The sequence below is a fragment of the Heloderma suspectum genome, chromosome 13 (genome assembly GCF_057233095.1).
Source record: "Heloderma suspectum isolate Gila_16-S chromosome 13, 16-S_ref, whole genome shotgun sequence".
Taxonomy (NCBI): domain Eukaryota; kingdom Metazoa; phylum Chordata; class Lepidosauria; order Squamata; family Helodermatidae; genus Heloderma; species Heloderma suspectum.
Window position 1 is genome coordinate 2,240,700 of NC_139470.1, and position 22,182 is coordinate 2,262,881.

The following is a 22,182-nucleotide window of genomic DNA, read 5'->3' on the forward strand; positions in this document are numbered from 1 at the left end:
GTTAATTAAGCTGCCCAATTCTGGCTAAGCTTCCCAGACCTGCATTGGCCAAGCATGAGAAGTTGCCACATGGCATCATAACAAAGAGTCTTGTGGCACCCTAAAGACGAGCACCTTTATTACTGCACAGGCTTTTGTGGGCTATCCACTTCAGCAGATGCGTGGGCTGCCCACTGGGTATAATGTTCCATGCACCTGGGGAAGGAGACTCTTGCCCATGAAAGCTTCTGCCATCATGCGTAATGCACAGGTGGCATTACATGCAAACCAAGCACATGATGCTAACAGAGTGGCAAGGGCCTGTGCATTTGCTGTGGAGCCTTGAGCCAGAGAAGTCCAGAGAACCCTGAAGATGGATCAGACCAAAGATCCATCTCTTCGAGTCATCTGCTACTCACAGAGGTCAGACAGATGCCTCTGTGAATCCCCTCAGCCAGGCAGAGCATGAAGACACCCCCCCTCCTTGTACATCCCCAGCATCAGCTGGTTCTTAGGTATTCTTCCTCTGAACATGCAGTGTCCACTTAACTACCACGTTGGTCAACCTCCATAAATGTACTATCCTTTTAAAGCTGGCCATCACCACCACACCTCGTGTCAGCAAATCCCATAGTTTGATCGTGCGTTGTGGGAGAAGCCCTTCCTTTTGTCTGACCTGGACCTCCCACCATTCTGCTTCATGGGAGACCCCCTCTGGGTTCTAGTATTATGAGAGAGGGAGAAAAATTTCTCCCTCCCCACTTCCCCACATTATTTTATAAACCTCGTTAACAGGGGTGTTGAACCTCTTTCAGACCGAGGGCCAGATTCCACATCTGTGGAATCTATGTGCTGTGTGAAGCAGACCTTCCTCTTGAATCTCCCACCATTTAGCTTCATGGATGACCCCACTGGGCTCTAGCATTATGGAAGAGGGAGAAAACATCTCCTATCCACTTTTTCCATACCATGCATGATTTTGTACCCCTCTATCATAGTTACAGATGTTATAACTACCTTCCAAGGAGATTACTAGGAAACTGAGTGAGGTCCCAGGCTTTGCACACATAAAAGTTCAACCATTTGTAGAGTCCTTCCCAAGCATTACAACAACCCTGCCAGTCAGGCCAGTATTATTATCCTTTTGTTGCAAATCCAAGGCTGAAGCTGTGGGGGAGGGGAGATGGCTTCCCTAAGGCCATCTTTCCCCAGCCTGGTGCCCTCTAGATGGGATGGACTACAACCCCCAGCATCCTCCAGGCAGCCATGGATGATGGGAGTTGTAGTCCAACACATCTGGAGGGCACCAGGTTGGAGAAAGCTGCCTAAGGCCATTGAGTGAGTCTGTGGCAGAGGCGAGACTGGAATCAGGCACGTTGCTCCGGAAGCTGCGCAAGCTCTCGTGGCCACAGGCCAGCCTCCTTCAGTGAATCCCTTCTCCCTTTCATCCGAGGCAAACCTTCCCCAGTGGCTGCTGTGTGGTGGGTGTGGGTGGGGTGCCCATTCCGCCAGCCCTCCCCTTCTGGGGTCTGCCTTCCCTTCTCCAGCAACTTCAGCTGAAATCCTGCAGGGGCTCGCAGGAGGGAGGATGTCTGCTCCTCCAGCTGAGTGCCTGGCCAGTCAGGCTGTGCTGGCAAATGCCAGCCCAGGACCCCTCCTCACCCAGACGGACTCCAGGGACAGGTGGAGCAAAAAAATGGATTTCCTTTTGTCAGTGATCGGGTTCGCTGTGGACCTGGGCAACGTCTGGAGGTTCCCTTACATCTGCTACCAGAATGGAGGTGGTAAGGAGATGGCTGGTTATGTTATTTTACTTTATTTTCTCCTCATTCTAAGCACACTTTCCACATTAAGTCTGGAGATCTTATTATTTCTCTTGCCTGCAGTTCAACACATTCAGTTTCAAGCTGGGCTTGTCACTCTGGGCAAAACTTTTGCAGGAAAAAACTCTGTTTTCTGTGTTTTCCTTCTTTTCCCTTTCCTGGTTTTCAGCTTCTTCTCCCATCAGTGTGAATCCTGGCTGGATCAGAAATTTGGATTTCTGAATGAGGAAGGAACAACCCCAAACCAGTAGGAAGTAATATTCAAATCTGAAACACTGAAAAGCAACCAAATTGACTCTCTTCGTTGCTTGGTTTGTGGCTTTGCCCCAAGTACCTGGAGACAGTGGCCATTGTAAGGGTATTGTTCCAAATTTTTGAAGTCTCCACAGAACTAAAGCTACTGCGCAGGCCAAGATAAATAACAAATTAATCTTGGAGTAGCGTTACAATTTTGGAGTGCTTTTCAGAACGAGACCTTGCCTGGGGAGCTGTCCATGGTATTTACTTTCAGCATTACTGCAACACAAAAAATGTAGGTCCATTAGAAAAATAATCCAAAAGCTACCGTATGGCAGTACCTTTATGGGACCAACCAAAACGTCACACAGTAATGACCAAACCTGCTTGCAACTTTGTGTCAGTTTGGTCCCAATTAAGATACTTCCATATTACTCTCTTTCCCTCTCTAATGTTAATGTCATGTATTTGTCTATTATTTCTTACATTTATTTCCTACTCTTCAGTCTCCTAACACAGCAATGGAATTAAAAACAACAGCAGAAATGTTACTTAAAATACAATCAAACAAAATCTTAAATGGAAGGGAAAGGAAATGAGGCAGAAAGACAGAAAAGAATCAGACACAGAGACCACCTCTCACTGTGCTAGCCTGGACTGTCAAAGCTGCAATAAATTATTAGCCATTTGCTCTAAATTCGCAAAACTTTACCCTGATATTCAGAAAAAAAAATGTGACAAGTGACATACCATCCTTCTCAAATAAGTGAGCAAAAATCCCAGGCCAAGCCATAAGAAGAGAAAAGTCGAAGTTTAAAGGTATATTATTCTGGGCTTGAATAGCAATGAACTGTAGCTGAGTTAGCAATTAAACTCTTGTTCACTTCTCTGGTTTGTTTAAGAGCTTAATTTGGAGTAAACGTATCCCCAGCATTTCAGTGCACTGTTCCGGCAGGGATGTGCTCCAGATCCCCTGCTTGGGAGTCATCTCCATCTCTCCCAATTTTCACCTTATAGTTACCACGTGGGGCAGACTATTGATAACAGAGCTTATTGCTGTGTGTGTCTGTAATTATACACAGAGAAAAATACATGCCCACTATTATATCTCTGCTATAGTGTGTCAGTTTGCAATGTGTCATTGCTTGCACCTTGAACATTTCAGCTCTGTTTTTATCATGTACACACAAGTTTCTAGACCACATAGGTGCAGAGAAAATTTGGATCTCTTTTGTGGATTGTGAGCAGCTGTTCTAACATGTGTCCAGCTGTCTGAACATCTTTGTGCCCTTTTTGGACGTTAACACTTGGCAGAGCTGCGAATGAGTGAGTGATGCCCATCTGCAAACATATGCCGCAGACTCAGACCTGATGGTGACACTTACATATGCTTTCTCTGTGTGTGTCTGTCACATACCCCTGCATGTTTTAGGATATACACCTCCCTCTGCTCCCCCTCACACTTTTTGTCAGCCTTCCCCATGGTTACTGACCATGCCAGCTGGGAATGATGGGGGTTGCAATACAACACATTTGCAGGGCACCAGGTTGGGAAAGGCTTCTCTATGTGTTTGCTGCACAAACACTGCGGTATCCATAAAGCAACAGAGAAAGTGATGGGACTCATCCCACCACTATAAAACTGGCATCTGCATGCTGCTTTCTCAAAAGCAAGTACCATAGCTTTTGAGTAAGCAGCATGCAGATGCCAGTGGATGGGCAGAATAGCTAATACTTTGGAAGACAGAAACAAAATTCAAAGAGATCTGGATAGACTGGAGCGCTGCGCAGAAAACAACAGAATGACATTTCATAGGGAGAAATGCCAAGTTCTGCACCTAGGAAAAAGAAACCAAATGCACAGTTACAAGATGGGGGATACTTGGCTCAACAACACTACAAGCAAGAAGGATCTGGGAATTGTTGTTAATCACAAGCTGAATATGAGCCAACAATGTGACGTGGCTGCAAAAAAGGCAAATGCTATTTTGGGCTGCATTCATAGAAGCATAGCTTCCAAATCCCGGCACGTACTAGTTCCCCTCTATTCAGCACTGGTTAGGCCTCATCTGGAGTACTGTGTCCAGTTCTGGGCACCACACTTTAAGAAGGATGCAGACAAACTGGAGGGGATTCAGAGGATGGCAACAAAGATGACCACAGGACTGGAAACAAAGCCCTACGAGGAGAGACTGAAAGAGCCAGGCATGTTTAGCCTTGAGAAGAGAAGACTGAGGGGAGATAGGATAGCGCTGTTCAAGTACTTGAGAGGTTGTCACAGAGAGGAAGGCCAGGATCTCTTCTCCATCATCCCAGAGTGCAGGACACAGAATCATGGGCTCAAGTGACAGGAAGCCGGATTCCAGCTGAACATCAGGAAAACCTTCCTGACTGTTAGAGCAATACGACAATGGAACCAATGACCTAGGGAGGCGGTGGGCTCTCCCATACTGGAGGCGTTCAAGACGAGGCTGGGCAGCCATCTGTCAGGGGTGCTCTGAGCTGGATTCCTGCATTGAGCAGGGAGTTGGACTCGATGGCCTTGTAGGCCCCTTCCAACCCTACTATTCTATGATTCTATTCTATGATAGTATTTAATAGGACTTTCCTCTAGGTAAGTGTGAGTTTGGATTACACCCTCTGTTAGCCACCCTCTGTTGGGATCTTCAACAAGGGGAAGGGCACTTCTGGAGACCTCAGTGGGGAACAAGGCAGTTACCACCTTGTTATGAATCATGCAAATGAGATGATTAATTATTCATATCATTGGGAGGGGCAAAGCATATTCAACCCCCCTCCCCATTTCTGCTCTAGCCCAAGGGTGCTGGGTCTCTCGGACCCATTATCCATTTCTCACACCTAATCCAAGGCTACATGTAGCAGCAAGAGCTCACCCAGCACGCACGTTGTGGTCTTTTCGATGCTAGGTGAATACCTTTTTATTCTCCTAGGTCTTTTAATCCTTCCATTAAAAAAAAATGTTTTTAGATCTTTACACCACTGCTGGTTTTTATTCTGGTTTTAACATTGGTTTTACTCTGTTTCAAACTTTTAAAGGTTTTTATATTATGCTTTATTATGTTGTTGTCTTTCATAATTTTAAATTTTGGGAACTGTCCAGAGAGCTTCAGCTGTTGGGAGGTATAGAAACATAATCAATAAAATAAAATAAATACGTTATCATCGCACAGTCTGGACAGGGTTAATTGCAGGGAGATGGGGGACGCAGGTCTGGTCCTTCCCTCCTGTCTCAATTCCAACTCCTTCCCCACAGCCCAAGAGGAAAAAAGCAGTGGATTCCACACCCGCACACACAAACACTTGCCTGTGTGTCTTCAAATGGCTAAATGAGACAATGCTGTGGGGTTGTCGCTTTCTCTTGGCAGGAGCTTTCCTCATCCCATATGCCTTGATGGCCATTTTCGGAGGGGTGCCCCTCTTCTACATGGAGCTGGCTCTCGGGCAGTTTCATCGGGTTGGTGCTATACCCATCTGGAAGCAGATCTGTCCAATCTTTAAAGGTAAAAACCAAACAAGCCAGCAAGCAGAGGTATAAGCAGAGGTATTCCCCACCCCCACCCCCACTAAAAGAGCAAACAAGTGTGTGTGTATAGATATGCAGTCTGCAGATTTAAGAAATTTGGTTTTCAGTGGTGAGAGGCAGGTTTCACCCAAAGAGTCCAATGGTGAAATTCTAAAGGGAGAGGGACTGAGAGGTAAAAGCTTTCCTGGAAGCCGCAGGCAAGGACTGCAGACCCCTGCTCTTTAATCCTGTATACCTCCCCCGACCTATTTCTGATCCCTGCAGTAGGCTCTGCACAGGGCACACAGCAGTTGCATCTCAGTCAGACCTTCCAGGTAAATGGTGAAGACTAGCAGAAGAACTCCTGTCCTGCCGGATGCACCTCTAGAAACAGGTGGCGAAGCTAGAGTCTTGCCAAAAAGCTCAGCTCTGATCTACACCCAGAGCCCTGATGTACCAGCAATGAGCAGTTTGCAGCAGAGAGTTTATTGAGATACTATCAGGTTCCAACTTTTCCCAGCTTGCCCCAGTGATGGCCAAACATCAGGCCTTGACTATGTTAAAATTGCAGGAGGTGTTCACCTTCCTTAAAGAGGGAGCCCCTGAGCTTCTCAAAAACAAACCAGCACATCTTGGAATTTGAATTTGCTTTCACCATGCGCATCTGCATTTCATGAAAAGCTTCGCTTGCTGGTTCCACCAGACCAAGTTGCTGCCGAAAGTGGAGGAGCAGGCCAGGACTGCTTTTCTGCAGCTTGGCAGTAAAGCGCTGCTTGGCATGCAGAAGGTCCCAGCTTCAATCCCCAGCATATCCAGGCAGGGCAGGAAAATCTCCTGCTGCCAGCCAGTGTTGGCAATACTGGGCTTGATGAACCCAGGGTCTGACTCTGCACCAGGCAGCTTCCTCTGTTCCTACTCCTGGCCTGCTGCGGGTTGGAGGGACAGTGGCTGCCCTTCACCCTGTGATGTGAACAGTCCCTCCACCAAGCCACACCGTCTGTGGGCTGCGGGCGGATGGAGGTGGAAGCCACCCAGGCCTGTCAGGGCGCCATTTTGCTTTCTGGCTCTCTTCGCAGGCATTGGCTTTGCCATCTGCATCATCGGCCTCTACGTCTCCTTCTACTACAACACCATCATTGCCTGGGCTCTCTACTACTTCTACTCCTCCTTCACCCACACCCTGCCCTGGACCAGCTGTGACAACCCCTGGAACACACCCAACTGCACCAGCTACTTTGGGAAAAGCAACGTCACCTGGACCAACTACACCAAGTCGCCGGCCGAGGAGTTTTTCACGTAAGTGCCTGTAAGTGGTGCAGGCCCCATGGGGCTGGAAGGGGCAGCTTTTCCTAGAAGTTTTGGAAAAACTCAACTGGCCAGGGAGAAAGAACCCATCTGGGGCTGCTGTTAAAGGCAGAGGAGCAGGGGATGGTTAAAAAGCTGGCTAACCCTAGGACTGCTTTAACTGCAGACACTGAACATGATTCGTTTTAATCTCCTGCATCTATGTGGTAATGTCAACATTTGCAGATTCTGCCAGAAAATTATTTTTCCTTCCCCCTGCAATTGTTTGCTGTTATTGCACCTTTTTTGTATGCTATTAGAAATGTTTTAAAGGCACAATAATATATCAAACCCTTCCCCTTCATAACCCCCTTCTTGCCCCCCCCCAGTATTGAAATTTTCAACACATTTGTCAAATTCCAGAGGGGTCGTCCTTGTGTTAGTCTGCTGTAGCAAAAAGAGCAGCGTCTTGTGGTACCTTAAAGACGAACATATTTATTCTGGCATAAGCTTTCATAGGCTAGAGTCCAGTTTATCACTTGCACAAATCGTTATCGAAAGTTTCAGGTTTTTGTAAGATACATGTAGTGTGTGGGGCAGGAGGGATTGTAAACAGCGAGGTCAGAAGGAAATTAACTGCAGAAAGTACTGACAGTGACAACTACATTATTAATTATGTTAATAATAAACAGATATTATTTATCAAAGGTGCAAGAGAGTGGAGGTCTTGCATCTAGCATGATGCTTTCAGTATTCTGCAGTAAACAGAGAAGTGTTGAGGTGTTTCTGTGGCCCAAAGTGACGATACCACATTAGCCATCTGTGTCTACTAACCCAGCCCCAAATCCGATCCGGTTACTGGAACGCCCCATCGGAAGACGGCCAGAGGTGAAGCGCCAGTGTTTCTGCTTGCTTTCCCGTCACTGATCCAAGGATTTCTCTTTGCCGCAGGAGGAAGGTTCTTGGGCTCCAGAACTCGCACGGCCTGGACGACGTGGGCGGAATCCGCTGGCAGCTGCTTCTTTGCCTCTTCCTCATCTTCACCATTGTCTATTTCAGCCTTTGGAAGGGGGTGAAGACCTCCGGCAAGGTGAGAGGTGCTCAGACTCTGTCCAGGCCTGGCTGAGGTTGTTGTCCAAGGAGGGCAAGTTTGCCTTGGCTCCTGTGTGGGCTGTACTGCAGCCTGAGAGTGGGCTGGGTGACCACGCTCCCCTTGGCATGCTCCGCTTCTCCTTCCCTTCCCTGCCATGTGCAGTGCCCTGTAGCTGACATCAGTGATAAGAGGTGCAAGAGCTAGAGACATCGATGTGTTGAGTAAGGACAGGAGCAGACAGAAGCAGGAGCTTCACGGTATTGGCTCCCAATTTCTGGAACTTTCAGCTGAGATTTAGGGGGGTCTGCAGACCTCTTTTCTCCTTCTCTCCTTCTCTCTCCAGCAAGCATTTGGTTGATTTTGTTCTGTGGCCAGATTTCTTTCTTGTATTTTTACTTCTTAAAAATTTATTGCTCTGTTTTTATAGTGGTTTTGTCTATTTTATGATTTGTTCACTGCTTCAAGCTTCAGAAAAATGTTTTATATATAAATACCTAAAATAGATGATTGATGGATGGATGGATGGATGGATGGATGGATGGGAAGAACAGCAGACAAGGACAATTCTGTGGGCATGCAAAGATAGGAGATTTATATGACACCCACTGGGAGCTGAAGCTCACCATAAGGAGTGCAAAGAACCCCTCCCTGCAAATGGCAGAACTGGATTCCTTTAGCTGCAAGGGCCAGCAGAGGACGATGCTGATTAAGGCACTATGCCCTTAGGAACGCTGTGCAGAGCAAAAGCACGGATGCTGCGTCCCTCCCTCACGCATGCCTCAGAGACTTGTTTGGATGCATCCAAGGCTATGTGCCTCCTGTCATTCCATGATGGAACCACAGCAGTGCAGGGGTGGGTGCCGAATTCTGCATTCTGATAATCTTCATTTTCATAAACAAGTGAACAAGTTCCTAGCCCTTATGACTACAAAGTGTGTCAGAATGCCCCATTAAACCCCCAAAGCCCAAAGGAAGACCGGCTGAGTGGCATTTCCAGAGAACAAGGATCTGCCCTCTGCAGGTCTCTTTGATTGGTAGCAACAGAATAAATGGGGCAAAATAAACCAGTGTGAATCATTTGCACCAAGCACAGAAATCAGTCGTGCTTGGCCCCAAGGGTGGATGACTCCTTCCTTTCTTTTCTTTAAAAGCACAGAGCATGGGCAGAGCCCCAAAGTCACCTAGACATCCCACAGGGGAAATGAGGGAGTCACCGCAATAGATAATTTATGGAGCCATTTTTGTGTGTTGCCATATTAGTGATGAAGAAGTGCAGTGCATGTTGCAGGTGGTGGCAGGCGGCGGAGAGGCATTCGCCCAGAAAATCCAGCTCTTTGGAAGATTCTAGGAATGTGACATTTTGGGTGGCAAGGAAGGGAAGCAAGTTCTGGGGGTAACCGCAGTTGTGATTCCACATCCCAAGGGCAGCTGGTGCCCACCCCCACTGATGGGGTGGGTGGAGCTAAGGGGTCACCAGAGGCGGAGCTAGAGAGCCTCCTTTAAAACCACATGGGTCATTTGGGCCAAGCACACACACCAGCGGCCTTCGCAACAACCCATGGGTCCTTTTTCTGCCTTCCAGGTGGTGTGGGTGACCGCCACCCTGCCCTACGCTGTCTTGCTCATCCTGCTGGTCCGTGGAGCTACTCTGCCTGGGGCCTGGAGAGGAATCGTCTTCTACCTGCATCCCAACTGGGAGAAGCTGAAGAGCACGGCTGTAAGCCAGCATGCTGCTCCCACGCACAGCTGCACACTTACACGATGCAGCCTGGTTGCCATCTCGGCTTGCTGGCGAGGTGCTATTGCCTTGGCCAGTGGCCTGCCAGGCTGAAATTCAGCTGGAGCCCTGCCAGAAAGAGGTCGCAGAGCTACCTGGATCCAGAGGCAGAGAGGGCCCCCTGGCAGTCCTGCGTGGGCAGAGAGGTTTGGGTAGCACACTGCAATGCTAAAGGCAGCTTCCCAAATTCTGCGCACTCCTCTCCCCCAGGACCAGGGAAAGTTCAGAAAGGTTAACAGCCTAGTCCTGTGCAGAGTCAGGCCCTTGATTTAATGGGCCGAGGCTCACCTAACTATATGGGATGAGGTTTGAGGGCACTGCTGCCAAAATCCCAAATTCACATTGCATGGATAGACCGTTCCTCCTTAAAGCTGTTGAACAAAAAGGCCCCTGCTGCCTGTTGCTGCATTATCAGTGTCACACATCTCTGAATTCTTCCTCCACCCCCATTCACAGTATGCAGTGGCTGAATGTGCTTTGCTGTATTAGGATACACATCCAGGAGCCATAATGGTGCCACACTCTTACTAGCCATCTGCCCTTACTAAGCCTCCAAGCAAGCTGGTACCTGGCATTTCAACTACCATTTGAAAGTGTTCCACACTTATAGCATATGCACAATGTGATATTTTATACATCGCGTAATGTGATATTATTCTAATGACTGTTAATGTATTACGATGCCAGTTTTGTTCCCCTTTCCAGGAACACACACCCCTATAGCTCCACTCTCACTACACTCCTGCCCAAATGGGTGATGGGAGCACCCATGGGGTGAGGGGCAGGAGAGGCTTGGGGTGGAGAGAATATGGGGGGGGGATGTCATTAGAGCAATGCACCACTTGGGTGATTGGCAGCTCCCTTTAAAGCAGTCTCCCCCACCAGATATCAGCATGATGGCTGGGAATGTACTCCCAACACATCTGGAGGGCACCAGTTTAGGGAAAGCTACTTCTAAGGTGTCCTTTATGATGCCTTCTGAATGCATAACCACTCCACCCCCACCCCAAATGACTGCCCTCTTTTGCACATCTACAAGATCTCCCTTCCATCTGGCAAAGACCCTAAGAAGATCAGAGGATGGATTGTGGGGAGAGGGAGGGAGGGTATTTGGTTCATGAGCTGTTTGGAAAATGGAGATGGGCTGCGGGAGCCCTTGGAAATGCAAATCGCTAATTGAATCACTCATCTCATTTAATGTCTTGCTTGGGATGTATTTGTGCAGCAGTTTTCACCCGTCTTTGCAAAGCCAGCTGACAATGGACTTCCTCTCTGTAATTACCGCTGAGCTGCACTCCTGAATTTTCATTAAAGCTAATGGGCGGGCCAAAGAGAGGAGAGGCGGGAGGGCTGGCCGCCACCTTTCTTCTCTTTCCTCCTCCTCCTCCTCCTCCACACACCTCTCACGCAGCCCTCCCTTGTTTGCACCGTTTGTCCCCATCGTGGAGCAGTTGCAGGTGGACTGCCCCGGCCCATGAGGCCTCCCAGAGGCACGGTCCAGACAGGCCTCTCCCCTCCTGTGGGGAGGAGATGCTGCTGGGCACAAGTCTCTGAGAGTGCTCGCTTGGCGTGAGCTTTGGCCCCTGGCTGGGCTCCATGCGGTGCCTCTGAGCTGGGGGACAGCCCCCTGACCCTCGCTGTGCTTGGTTCTGCCTAGGTTTGGGTCGACGCCGCAGCCCAGATTTTCTTCTCCCTGGGGCCGGGCTTTGGGGTCCTCCTCGCTTTAGCCAGTTACAACCCATTCAACAACAACTGCTACCGGTAAGGTCCTGAGCGGCCGCCCCCCCCCCCGTGCCCCTTCCTTTGTTCCCATTGCTGTGTCTGTGAGGCAGGGGAGGGTGAGTGGTGCTCAGCGAGCAATGCTCCAGGGGCCGCGCTGCAGCGTTTGTTTGAGCAGGTAGCAGGTGGGGGTCACGCAGAGCAGTGGGCAAGCGATGCGGGCGCGCTAGGCAGCAGAGCTGTGTCAGCCCCACGGCCTGCCCTTGCTGTTGTTCAGTCGTTCAGTCATGTCCGACTCTTCATGACCCCATGGACCACAGCACGCCAGGCCTTCCTGTCCTGCGCTCTCTCCCGGAGCGTGCTCAAGTCCATATTCATTGCATCGGTGATGCTATCTAGCCATCTCACCCTCTGCTGTCCCCTTCTCCTTTTGCCTTCAATCTTTCCCAGCATCAGGGTCTTTTCCAGTCTTTTCCACCTTCGCATTAGGTGGCCAAAATATTTGAGCTTCAGCTTCAGTATCTGTCCTTCCAATGAGCACTCAGGGTTGATTTCCTTGAGGATGGACTGATTTGACCTCCTTGCAGTCCAGGGGACTCGTAAGAGTCTTCTCCAGCACCACAGTTCGAACGCATCAATTCTTCGGCGCTCAGCCTTCCTTATAGTCCAGCTCTCACAGCCATACGTTGCTACTGGGAAAACCATAGCTTTGATTAGATGGACCTTTGTCAGCAAGGTGATGTCTCTGCTTCTTGCTATGCTGTCTAGGTGTGCCATAGCTTTCCTCTCAAGGAGCAAGCATCTTTTAATTTCATGGCTACAGTCACTGTCTGCGGTGATCTTGGAGCCCAAGGAAGTAAAATCTGTCACTGCTTCCATTTCTTCCCCTTCTATATGCCAGGAAGTGATGGGGCCAGATGCCATGATCTTAGCTTTTTTAATGTTGAGTTGCTTCTTGACCCTCGTACAGGTTTCTCAGGAGACAGGTAAGGTGGTCTGGTACTCCCATCTCTTTCAGAATTTGCCAGAGTTTGTTGTGATCCACACAATCAAAGGCTTTAGCATAGTCATTGAAGCAGAAATAGATGTTTTTCTGGAATTCTCTTGCTTTCTCCATGATCCAGCGAATGTTGGCGATTTGATCTCTAGTTCCTCTGCCTCTTCGAAACCCCGGTTGTACTTCCAGTAGTTCTCGGTTCACATGCTGCTGAAGCCTAGCTTGTAGGATTTTGAGCATCACCTTGCTGGCATGTGAAATGAGCACAATTGTGCGGTAGTTTGAACACTCTTTGGCGTTGCCCTTCTTTGGAATTGGAATGTAAACTGACCTTTTCCAGTCTTGTGGCCACTGTTGAGTGTTCCAGATTTGTTGGCATATTGAGTGCAGCACTTTAACAGCATCATCTTTTAGGATTTTAAATAGCTCAGCTGGAAGACTGTCATCTCCACTAGCTTTGTTGTTAGTAATGCTTCCTAAGGCCCACTTGACTTCACTCTCTAGGATGTCCGGCTCAAATTCAGTGACTGCACTCTCATGGCTATCAGGGACATTAAGATCTTTCCTGTATAGTTCTTCTGTGTATTCTTTCCACCTCTTCTTAATCTCATCTGCTTCTGTTAGGTCCCTGCCTTCTTTGTCCTTTATCATGCTCGTCTTTGCACAAAACATTCCCTTGAGATCTCCGATTTTCTTGAAGAGATCGCTAGTCTTTCCCATTCCGTTGTTTTCCTCCATTTCTTTGCATTGTTAATTTAAGAAGGCCTTCTTGTCTCTCCTTGCTATTCTCTGGAACTCTGCATTCAGTTGGATATATCTTCCCCTTTCTCCCTTGCTTTTTGCTTCCCTTCTTTCCTCAGCTACTTGTACAGCCTCATCAGACAGCCACTTTGCTTTCTTGCATTTCTTTTTCTTGGAGATGGATTGAGTTGCTGCCTCTTGAACAATGTTATGGACCTCCGTCCATAGTTCCTCAGGCATTCTGTCTATCAGGTCTAATCCCTTAAATCTATTCCTCACCTCTACTGTATTTGCATAAGGGATATGATTTAGGTCATACCGGAATGGTTTAGTGGTTTTCCCTACATTCTTCAATTTAAGCTGAAATTTTGCAAGAAGCAGCTCATGATCTGAGCCACAGTCAGCTCCAGGTCTTGTTTTTACTGACTGTATAGAGCTTCTCCATCTTTGGCTGCAAAGGACATAATCAATCTGATTTCAATATTGACCATCTGGTGATGTCCATGTGTAGAGTCGCCTCTTGTGCTGTTGGAAAAGAGTGTTTGCTGTGATCAGTGTGTTCTCTTGGCAAAACTCGATTAGCCTTTGTCCTGCTTCATTTTGTACACCAAGGCCATGCCTGCCTGTTATCCCGGTGATTTCTTGACTTCTTACTTTAGCATTCCAATCCCCTATGATGAAGAGGACATCTTTTTTTGGTGTTAGTTTTAGAAGGTGTTGTAGGTCTTCATAGAACCGGTCAACCTCAGCTTCTTCGGCCTCAGTGGTTGGGGCATAGACTTGAATTACTGTGATGTTGAATGGTTTGCCTTGGAGTCATACTGAGATCATTCTATCATTTTTGAGATTGTACCCCAGTACTGCTTTTCCCACCCTTTTGTTGACTATGAGTGCTACTCCATTTCTTCTACGGGATTCTTGCCCACAGTAGTAGATATAATGGTCACCTGAATTAAATTTGCCCATGCTTGTCCATTTTAGTTCGCGGATTCCCAAGATGTCGATGTTCAATCTTGCCATCTCATGTTTGACCACCTCCAGCTTACCTTGATTCATTGATCTGACATTCCAGGTTCCTAAACAATATTGTTCTTTACAGCATCGGACTTTCTTTTCACCACCAGACGCATCCACAGCTGAGTGTCCTTTCGGCTTTGGCCCAGCCGCTTCACTCTTTCTGGCGCTACTTGGAAATGCCCTCTGCTCTTCCCCAGTAGTATATTGGACACCTTCCGACCTGAGGGGCTCATCTTCCAGCGTCATCTCTTTTAGCCTTGTGATACGTTCCATGGGGTTTTCTTGGCAAGAATCCTGGAGTGGGTTGCCATTTCCTTCTCCAGTGGACCACATTTTGTCAGAACTCTCCGCCATGACCTGTCCGTCTTGGGTGGCCCTGCACGGCATAGCTTATGGCTTCACTGAGTTACGCAAGCCCCTTCACCACAACAAGGCAGTGATCCTGCCCTGCACACCCCCTAAGAAAGACTGCTGCCCTCAGGCGCAGTGGAGGAGGCGATCCCCTCACCGGGGTTCACGTGCAACTCCCCTGCCCATCCATGGGGCTTCCTTCTGTGGAATGGGGGCGGGGTCCTCTTGTCCTTCCCCTCAAGCAGCCAAGTACCCTTGTCTGGCTGTGAGAGGAGGGTAGCTACTGATGAATTGCTCCAAAAGAGGAAACGCACCATGCAAAAGGAGGACCAAACAGAGGACCCCGATTTGCATAAAAATTATATGCTAATTTATATGTACAGCTGCAAATTTAGACATGATTACTGTATTATTATTAGTATATTATTATTGAAATAGAAATAAATAGAAATACAATACATTTCACCATCATGTGGACAAGTGTGACCAGGTCACCTGTGTGCCTACCTGTCCAGGTGCTAATTGTTGACACATGGACACCCTACCTGAGAGGTGCTACAGAACTAGGTTGCTGATGCATCCCATCAAGACAGTAACGGATGCCAATGTCCCAGTGTGTTAACCACCCTTCCGCCCTGCCTGGGGGCTCACTCCTTCTCTCCCTGCTTTGTAGGGATGCCATTGTCACCAGTGTGGTCAACTGCCTCACCAGCTTCCTCTCCGGGTTCGTCATTTTCACTGTTCTGGGCTACATGGCAGAAATGAGGGATGTGGAAGTTGAGGACGTTGCAAAAGACAAAGGTTTGTACTCGCATGTCATCTGCATCGAATCACAATACAGATTCTGCAACATCACGTTTAATCTGGCCCTTAAGCTCCCGTTGTTAGTCTGTGACACACCTGAGGCCAAGGAATAACCCTCATTTTTTCTGTTGGTATGTATGTCCATGTAGCCTCCAGGCAGGAGTCTTCCCCACCTTCTAGAAAAATCCGTGTCTGCCTATAATGAAATGCTGAGGGTACATCTTTGTATATTTTAGTTAGAAAACACTTGAAGTTATTAGGTGCTATACAGCAGTCACAGTATTTGCTTAGAAGCCATTGTCCTTTGCTTGCATATAATCCCCAAATTGTAGACACACAAGGAACTGGGGAAGAGAAAGAGGGGAAAGTACAGGGTCAGCAGAGAAGTTGTCCCTTTCCTTCTGGCAGGAAATTGTATGGAGACCGCAACTCAACCCATGTTCTTACACAACCTCTCTTCATCCCATCAGCCTTTACACAGGAGAACTGCTTGGCTAATCACGCCAAGCAGGAGAAAATCTAACAAGGCTTTCTTCTCCAGGGCCCAGCCTCCTCTTTATCACTTACCCCGAAGCCATTGCCAACATGGTTGGCTCTACCTTCTTTGCCATCATCTTCTTCCTCATGATGATAATGCTGGGACTGGACAGCACGGTAGGGTGATGCTCTCCTTGCCTTCCCGGGCAATAGGTCAGGGGGATTCACAAAGCTTTGTTATCATTCAAGAGGGAATGGTCCCAGAATTATTGCAAGGAATACATTCAATTATTTATTGTTATCTTTCTTTGACAAACAAACAAACAAACAAACCCTACTTCATTGGAAATATTCCCAAACGCTGGAAATGTACACAGACAATATTTGTAACAATTTCCAGAAGGTAGCCATGTTAGTCTATAGTCCACAAAAGCTTATGCAAGAATAAATTCATGGTAGTCTCTAAGATGCCACAAAACAATATTGGTTTCAGATCTCCCTCTCTCTCTCTCTCTCTCTCTCTCTCTCTCATCTTTTCTGAACAAAATAGTAAGATTTCTGTTTGAGGAACAGTTTAAACTAGACCACAAGAATTGTGAAGTGTAAAAGAATTGCACTGATTTTTGACAGACTGAGTGTGCCTTGCACTCCCTTTCACACAGAGGAAGAGAAAGAGAGAGAGAGAGAGAGAGAGAGAGACTACAGTGTTCTTTTGCTGATTCAGACTGACAACTTTGGGGGATGTGTGCTTGCAGTTTGGGGGCCTGGAGGCTGTGATTACAGCCATAATGGACGAGTACCCGCACTTCCTGGCCAAGCGACGGGAGCTGTTTGTCCTAGGGCTCATCAGCGTGTGCTTCTTGGGCTCCCTCGCGACGCTGACCAGTGTGAGTAGCCAGAAGGCGGAGGACGAGGCATGGGCCCCATCGCCTCTTGTTTCTTCTACACGAGGGGTGGGCAGCCTGCAGGCTTGTGGGACCTACTTTGGGTTTTTTAAATTCTAGAACCAGAGGTCCACCAAGTGGATCAGTGGGTGGGGCTTGGTGCAAAATGGTGGCAAGATTCTAGATTGTATGCTTGCTGGGGCAGGGCCCTGTCCTCTTGTCCCTTGTAAACCACCACAGCCATCAATGAAATAGCTTCATCATCATCAACAAGAAGTGACCTTCCAGACCCCCTCTTAAAAGCTACCAAAGCACAACTCCCCCCCGCTCCATCTTAGGGTGGCTCGTACATCGTGAGGCTCCTGGAAGAATTTGGTGCCGGCTGCTCCATCTTAGCTGTGGTGCTCCTGGAAGCCATCGCAGTCTCCTGGTTTTATGGTAAGGGAGAAACGTTACGTTTATTCTGAGTCCCTGCAGAGACTCTCAATCCTGTCCCCTAAAACAAACCATATACACTCTTTCCTAAAAGTAAGGAGGGGATTATGTCTGGAGGGCATCCCTGGGGAAGGAAGTCCCCGGAGATGAGGCCACTCACCCACAGAAAAGGCCTTGATCCTGCTAGCCATCATGCGAACTGCCCTGGTTGTTTCAGGATCGTAATTACAGGCCAGTTTTCCTGCACTATCCATCCATTTAGGGTTGTTGATTTTTAAAATACTATTTTGACATTAGCATTTGTGCATCTACCAAAAGATGGCTCACCAACAGAGACTTCTGTGACACCTTAACGACAAACACAATTATCATGGCAGAAGATGTTGCGGACCTGAGCCTGCTTGGCCTGAAGGGGATGAACAGAGCTGCCAGCCACGTCAGTGTGCGGACCATGTCTAAGGTGGCTTCCTTCCTTCTTCTTCCCAGGAATCCAGCAGTTCTGCAGTGATGTGAAGGCAATGCAGGGATTTGCTCCAGGAATCTATTGGCAGGTTTGCTGGGTTGCTATCAGCCCGGCTTTCCTTGGAGTGAGTACCCATCATATTGTTGTTGTTGTTGTTATTCAGTATTGTTATTACAACAGCATACATGAGGCTTTACAGAGAAACTCAAGCCCCCAAAGACTACAGAACATCCTCTCTTGCCAGTTCATCATCGTCAGCTCCCTCCTGGAGCAGCCACCGCTCGTGATGTTCGACTACCAGTATCCGGAGTGGAGTGTCGTGGTGGGCTACCTCATTGGAGCCTCGTCCTTCGTTTGCATCCCAGTCTACATGGTGTACAAGCTCGTCTGGACCCCAGGATCTCTTGAGCAGGTCAGGAAGATGGGATCCGATGACTACGTACTGGTGAGGAGGGACGGCCGGTGTTCTGGGGGTGGGTACCGCAGCCATTTAGTTCAGCCCGTGGCTGCCCAGGACTAAGGCCAGCGTGAGCTCCTCCGAGGGAAAGCTGGAGTATGAATGCAGTTAAGAAATGAATAATCCAAGAAGTACTCTTGGTGCAGGGACGAGCGGCGCCCCTCTCACGCCCTGTTCGTCTCTCCTTGGCCATCCAGCGCCTTGCCGTGTGCCTTCAGCCAGAGAAGGCGATGCTAGAGCAGCCTCTGGAGGTCGTAGCTGGGCCGCCGGTGCCCTAATTCTCTGCACTGGCACCCTCCAAAGGGAAATGGATACAGATTGCTCTTTGCTGACACAACCACCGAGATGGACTCCAACGCGGAGGGGAGCAGGACCGCCCCAAACCTCACTCACGCTTCCTGTGGCCACACGGCGTCTCCCCGTCGGCCCCAAACCTCACTCACGCTTCCTGTGGCCACACGGCGTCTCCCCGTCGGAGCAAGGCCCCTTCTTCTGTTCGGGCCCATTGGGCCGGGGCCAAAGCAGCGGCAGGCGCCAAAGCGTTCTTCTGTGCGAGCATCTGGACGGACCGCCACCTCGTCCCAGGCCACCTCTGCAGCACAGGTGGCAACGTTTTCCAGGCCGGGGATCACTCACAGTGCGGCTTCCCTTCCCATCCCATCCTGCGGCCCCATCCCGTTCCTGCTCCTGCATCGAACACACATTTCTGTATGCTCAGTCGTATCAGGATAACTGGCCTGCTTGACAGAAATGTGTGTGACCGTAATTTCCTAGAAGAATTTAAGAAAAGGAGGGGAGGGGGAAGGCTGAGGTTTCAGACGCATGCAGGCCCACAAACAGTCTAGCCCCCCTGCCCCAGTCCTCTTGTCTTCACCCCTCTTGCAGAAGGTGGCTAGAAGGGAAGAAAGCTATCCTCAACAGGATCCTCACCTCCCTGGCCCAGTATCCTCCAGATGCACTAGACTGTACCTCCCATCATTCCCAGCCAGCACGGCCACATCTGTAGAGCACCAGGTTGGGGAAGATTGTGCTACCCCAACCCAATGTCCAGAGGGGAAGAGAGGGAGTGCCGAATTCCTCCGCAAGGCCTCCCAGTGTTTCCTTCTCCATCCACATGGGGTCCAGATCCCTGCCTCGCAGTGCACATTGCGCAAGCCGCTTTGCTAGCCTGATCCGAGTCACTTGGCAGAACCCACAGAGTTCACTGGGACTCCTTTCCTAGTGTTCTTGGGATAGCAGCCTTTTTTAGCAAGGACTGCTGAGTGCCATTCTAAGCATACCCGAGTCCTAAGCAAGCCAGTCCGTTCCATTCAACTCAGTGGGGCTTCTGAGTAAATGCTTAGGATCAAGCTGCAGTGCATATAGCACTTTAAGATGCTATAGGAATGGTTAAAAAAGACGAATTGAACAAATGTTTTCCATCCACATTTGGGCTGACTGAATGCCAAGGAAGACCATGGGGTTGCTGCATCTCTGAGACAGAGATCCTAAACACGCTTACCAGGGAGTACATCAGTGAACTCAGTGGGATGTACTTCTGAGTGCACATGCTTAGGACTGGGTGCAGAACTAGAGGCTTTAGACAAGTGCTGCTTGTCCTGCAGGGGTGAGAAAAGTTGCACATTCAAAAAATTCCCTCTTCTAGACAACTCTTAAAGGGACAAGAGCCTCCCTTGACCTCTTCAGCGTCTGGTCTCCCGATCTAGGCAGACCTTGTTTCAGGTGGGCAAACCATTCCAACTTGATAGTTGTCTTTTTCTTTGTTACTGAAACCCCATCATCATGCTGTATCTTTGATTTAGCCTCAAGTGCTTCTCACAGTGCAGTTCAAGTCTGCTTTCACCGTGGCGTGTAGGACAGCATAATTTATACCTCCTTCAGGATTGCAGCTGACCAGGAAAAATCAGACCTTGCCTCTTGTAAGCCACTGTTGATGGTATGTCTGTAGAAAGGGGCAATTTCAGCTGTTCTTGGAGCACAGATGTCCCTGCCTTCGGATGTCTACACAGCAAGCTGCTGTTGAAAGCACAGGAGCAGGGTCAGCAAAAAGAACAAGTTTGGGCTGGCTGAGTGTTCCTCCTGTGATAAATGTCTTTGAAACGTATGGATTTTGCCAGTTTCCGTTTGCACCGCCTGATTTTATTCTGTGCAGATGAAAGCACTGTGGATTTCAATTCTCTGTACAACAAAACCCCTTGTAGTTGCTAATTAACCGTAACATTATTTATTTATTTGTGGGGGCAGGTGAGGTGTCCCCTGTGTTAAGAGGGAGGGAATGGTTTTAGAATGTATTTGCAGCTCCCAGTCTAAAGAAAGATTTTCCTCCCCAAGAGATGCTGGTCAGGATGGCTCACTCTTTCCAGAAAGCGCTTTGGCAAAAACAAGAGGAAATTGTTGCAAAGTGTGGGATTTCTTGGCCTTTGACTTGGTGAATATCTCTTATGATTAATAAAAACAACTAGGAAACGAATGAGACTTAAACCTGATTATTCAGGCAAAAAACTTCTTCAAACTGGGAAAAGATTTCAGTTCATTTTATTTATAATATTATTTGTAGCCCACGAGCAGACATGGGGTGGGTAATGGTAAAACAATGTGCATCCATGAAAAAATAAGCATTCATTAAAATATAATAAAAGGGCAGATAATGAAAACATTACAAAGCAGACTGCCTAGCTTGGTCACCATCAGTTGAGACTTTGGGGGATCTATCCTTTCTTCTTAAATCAAATGGAAAATTAGTAGTGGGCTTAGATAATGCACTCTTAAAGAGTTCCCAAATGTTATGCAAAGATCAAAAGGAGTCCAGAGGGTATTATTGGAGACTACCAGTCCCAGCATGCAATGCTGAGGGGGCGGGGAGACTGTAAAAGACCTGCAGGGCCATAAAGACCACATCTTCCATTGAGAAAAACAGGGATCAATCAAAGAAAGGAGTAGGCAGAAAGTAGATTTCGATCTTTCTCTGGACACATTTTCAGTAGATATGCAAGGATTTCTGACTCCCAACAGTGCAACGAAATGACTCTCCCCTGCCCAAAAATTATATTACTTAAATTAAAATAGCTTAAGAACAGAAGAAGTGCCCTGATGCAAGATCAGAACAAAGGGCCCATCCCATCCAGCATTCTGTTCACACAGTGGTCAACCAGCTGCCCACAGGGAACCCACAAACAGGACATGAGTGCAACAGCCCTCCCGCCCATGTGCCCCAGCAACTGGTGTACAGAGGCTCACTGCCTCTGGAATTGGAGGCAGCATATAGTCACCAGGATTAGTAGCCGCTGATGGCCTTATCCTCCATGGATTTGTTGCATGCCCTTTTAAAGCCGTCCAAATTCCCGGGCTCCAAATCCTTTACCTCTCCAGCGCACGACCGTTGCACCAGGCTCCAATTGGTGGCTCTCGGGGTTCTAGGAACAAAGTAGATTCTGCAAGCCTGATGCCTGTCCGACCCCAAACCCAGTCAGCTCTTTCAGGCTAGCCACTTTTCAAAAACAGGCCTGACCTGTTCCTCTGCCTGCAACAGCAGCTTGTGCCATTCACTGCCATCCTGCCATGAAAAGCCACCGTCTCCTCTCTGCACATGAAACTGCTGTGGAAGGCAGAGGAGCAGCCAGGGCTGTGTCTCCTGTTCAGCTGGCAACCCACCGCCCTCTGTTTAGGTCAGGGCTGGGCAGCTTGTGGCCTTCAAGATGTTTTGGCCAACTTTGTAAGCTGCCCAAAGGGCTTTGGCTACTGAAATAAATACATAAATAGTAACTATCAGCCCTAGCCAAGGGCGAGGGATGACGGGCGCTGTCGGCCAAGACATCTGGAGGCCCCGCGTTGCCTGAGGCAGAGGGGAGCCTACTTCGCGTGCCACCCGAGGTGGCAGTTGGCCCTTTGGGCTCAGGCAGGCCCTGCCGGCCCCAGCCGCGCCCCTCGGCGAGGAAGGGCTCCCGAGGGACCCAGCCCCGGCGGGCAGCTCGGGCGCGCCCGCACGCGCGGAAGGGCGCCCCCCGGGGCCGGGCGGGGCGCCCTCATGGCGAGAGGGAGCCCCCCCCCGGAGGACTGGGCCCTCTGCACATGCTCAGAGGCGCGCGCGGCCCGAGGGGCCGCGACGGGGCGCTTCGTCGCGG

At 48.9% G+C, this 22,182-nt stretch overlaps 1 protein-coding gene across 1 annotated transcript; it reads left to right on the forward strand.

The window, feature by feature from the left end:
• The first annotated feature begins 1,567 nt into the window (after window positions 1–1,567).
• LOC146335892 (sodium-dependent serotonin transporter-like) lies at window positions 1,568–18,339 on the forward strand. Its single transcript, XM_084820343.1, has 13 exons — window positions 1,568–1,763; window positions 5,426–5,560; window positions 6,639–6,858; window positions 7,798–7,936; window positions 9,522–9,656; window positions 11,374–11,477; window positions 15,215–15,342; window positions 15,887–15,999; window positions 16,578–16,709; window positions 17,045–17,144; window positions 17,628–17,728; window positions 17,849–18,016; window positions 18,259–18,339. The coding sequence occupies exons 1-13, from the start codon at window positions 1,568–1,570 to the stop codon at window positions 18,337–18,339; spliced, it is 1,752 nt and encodes a 583-aa protein (XP_084676469.1).
• The last annotated feature ends 3,843 nt before the right edge of the window (window positions 18,340–22,182 follow it).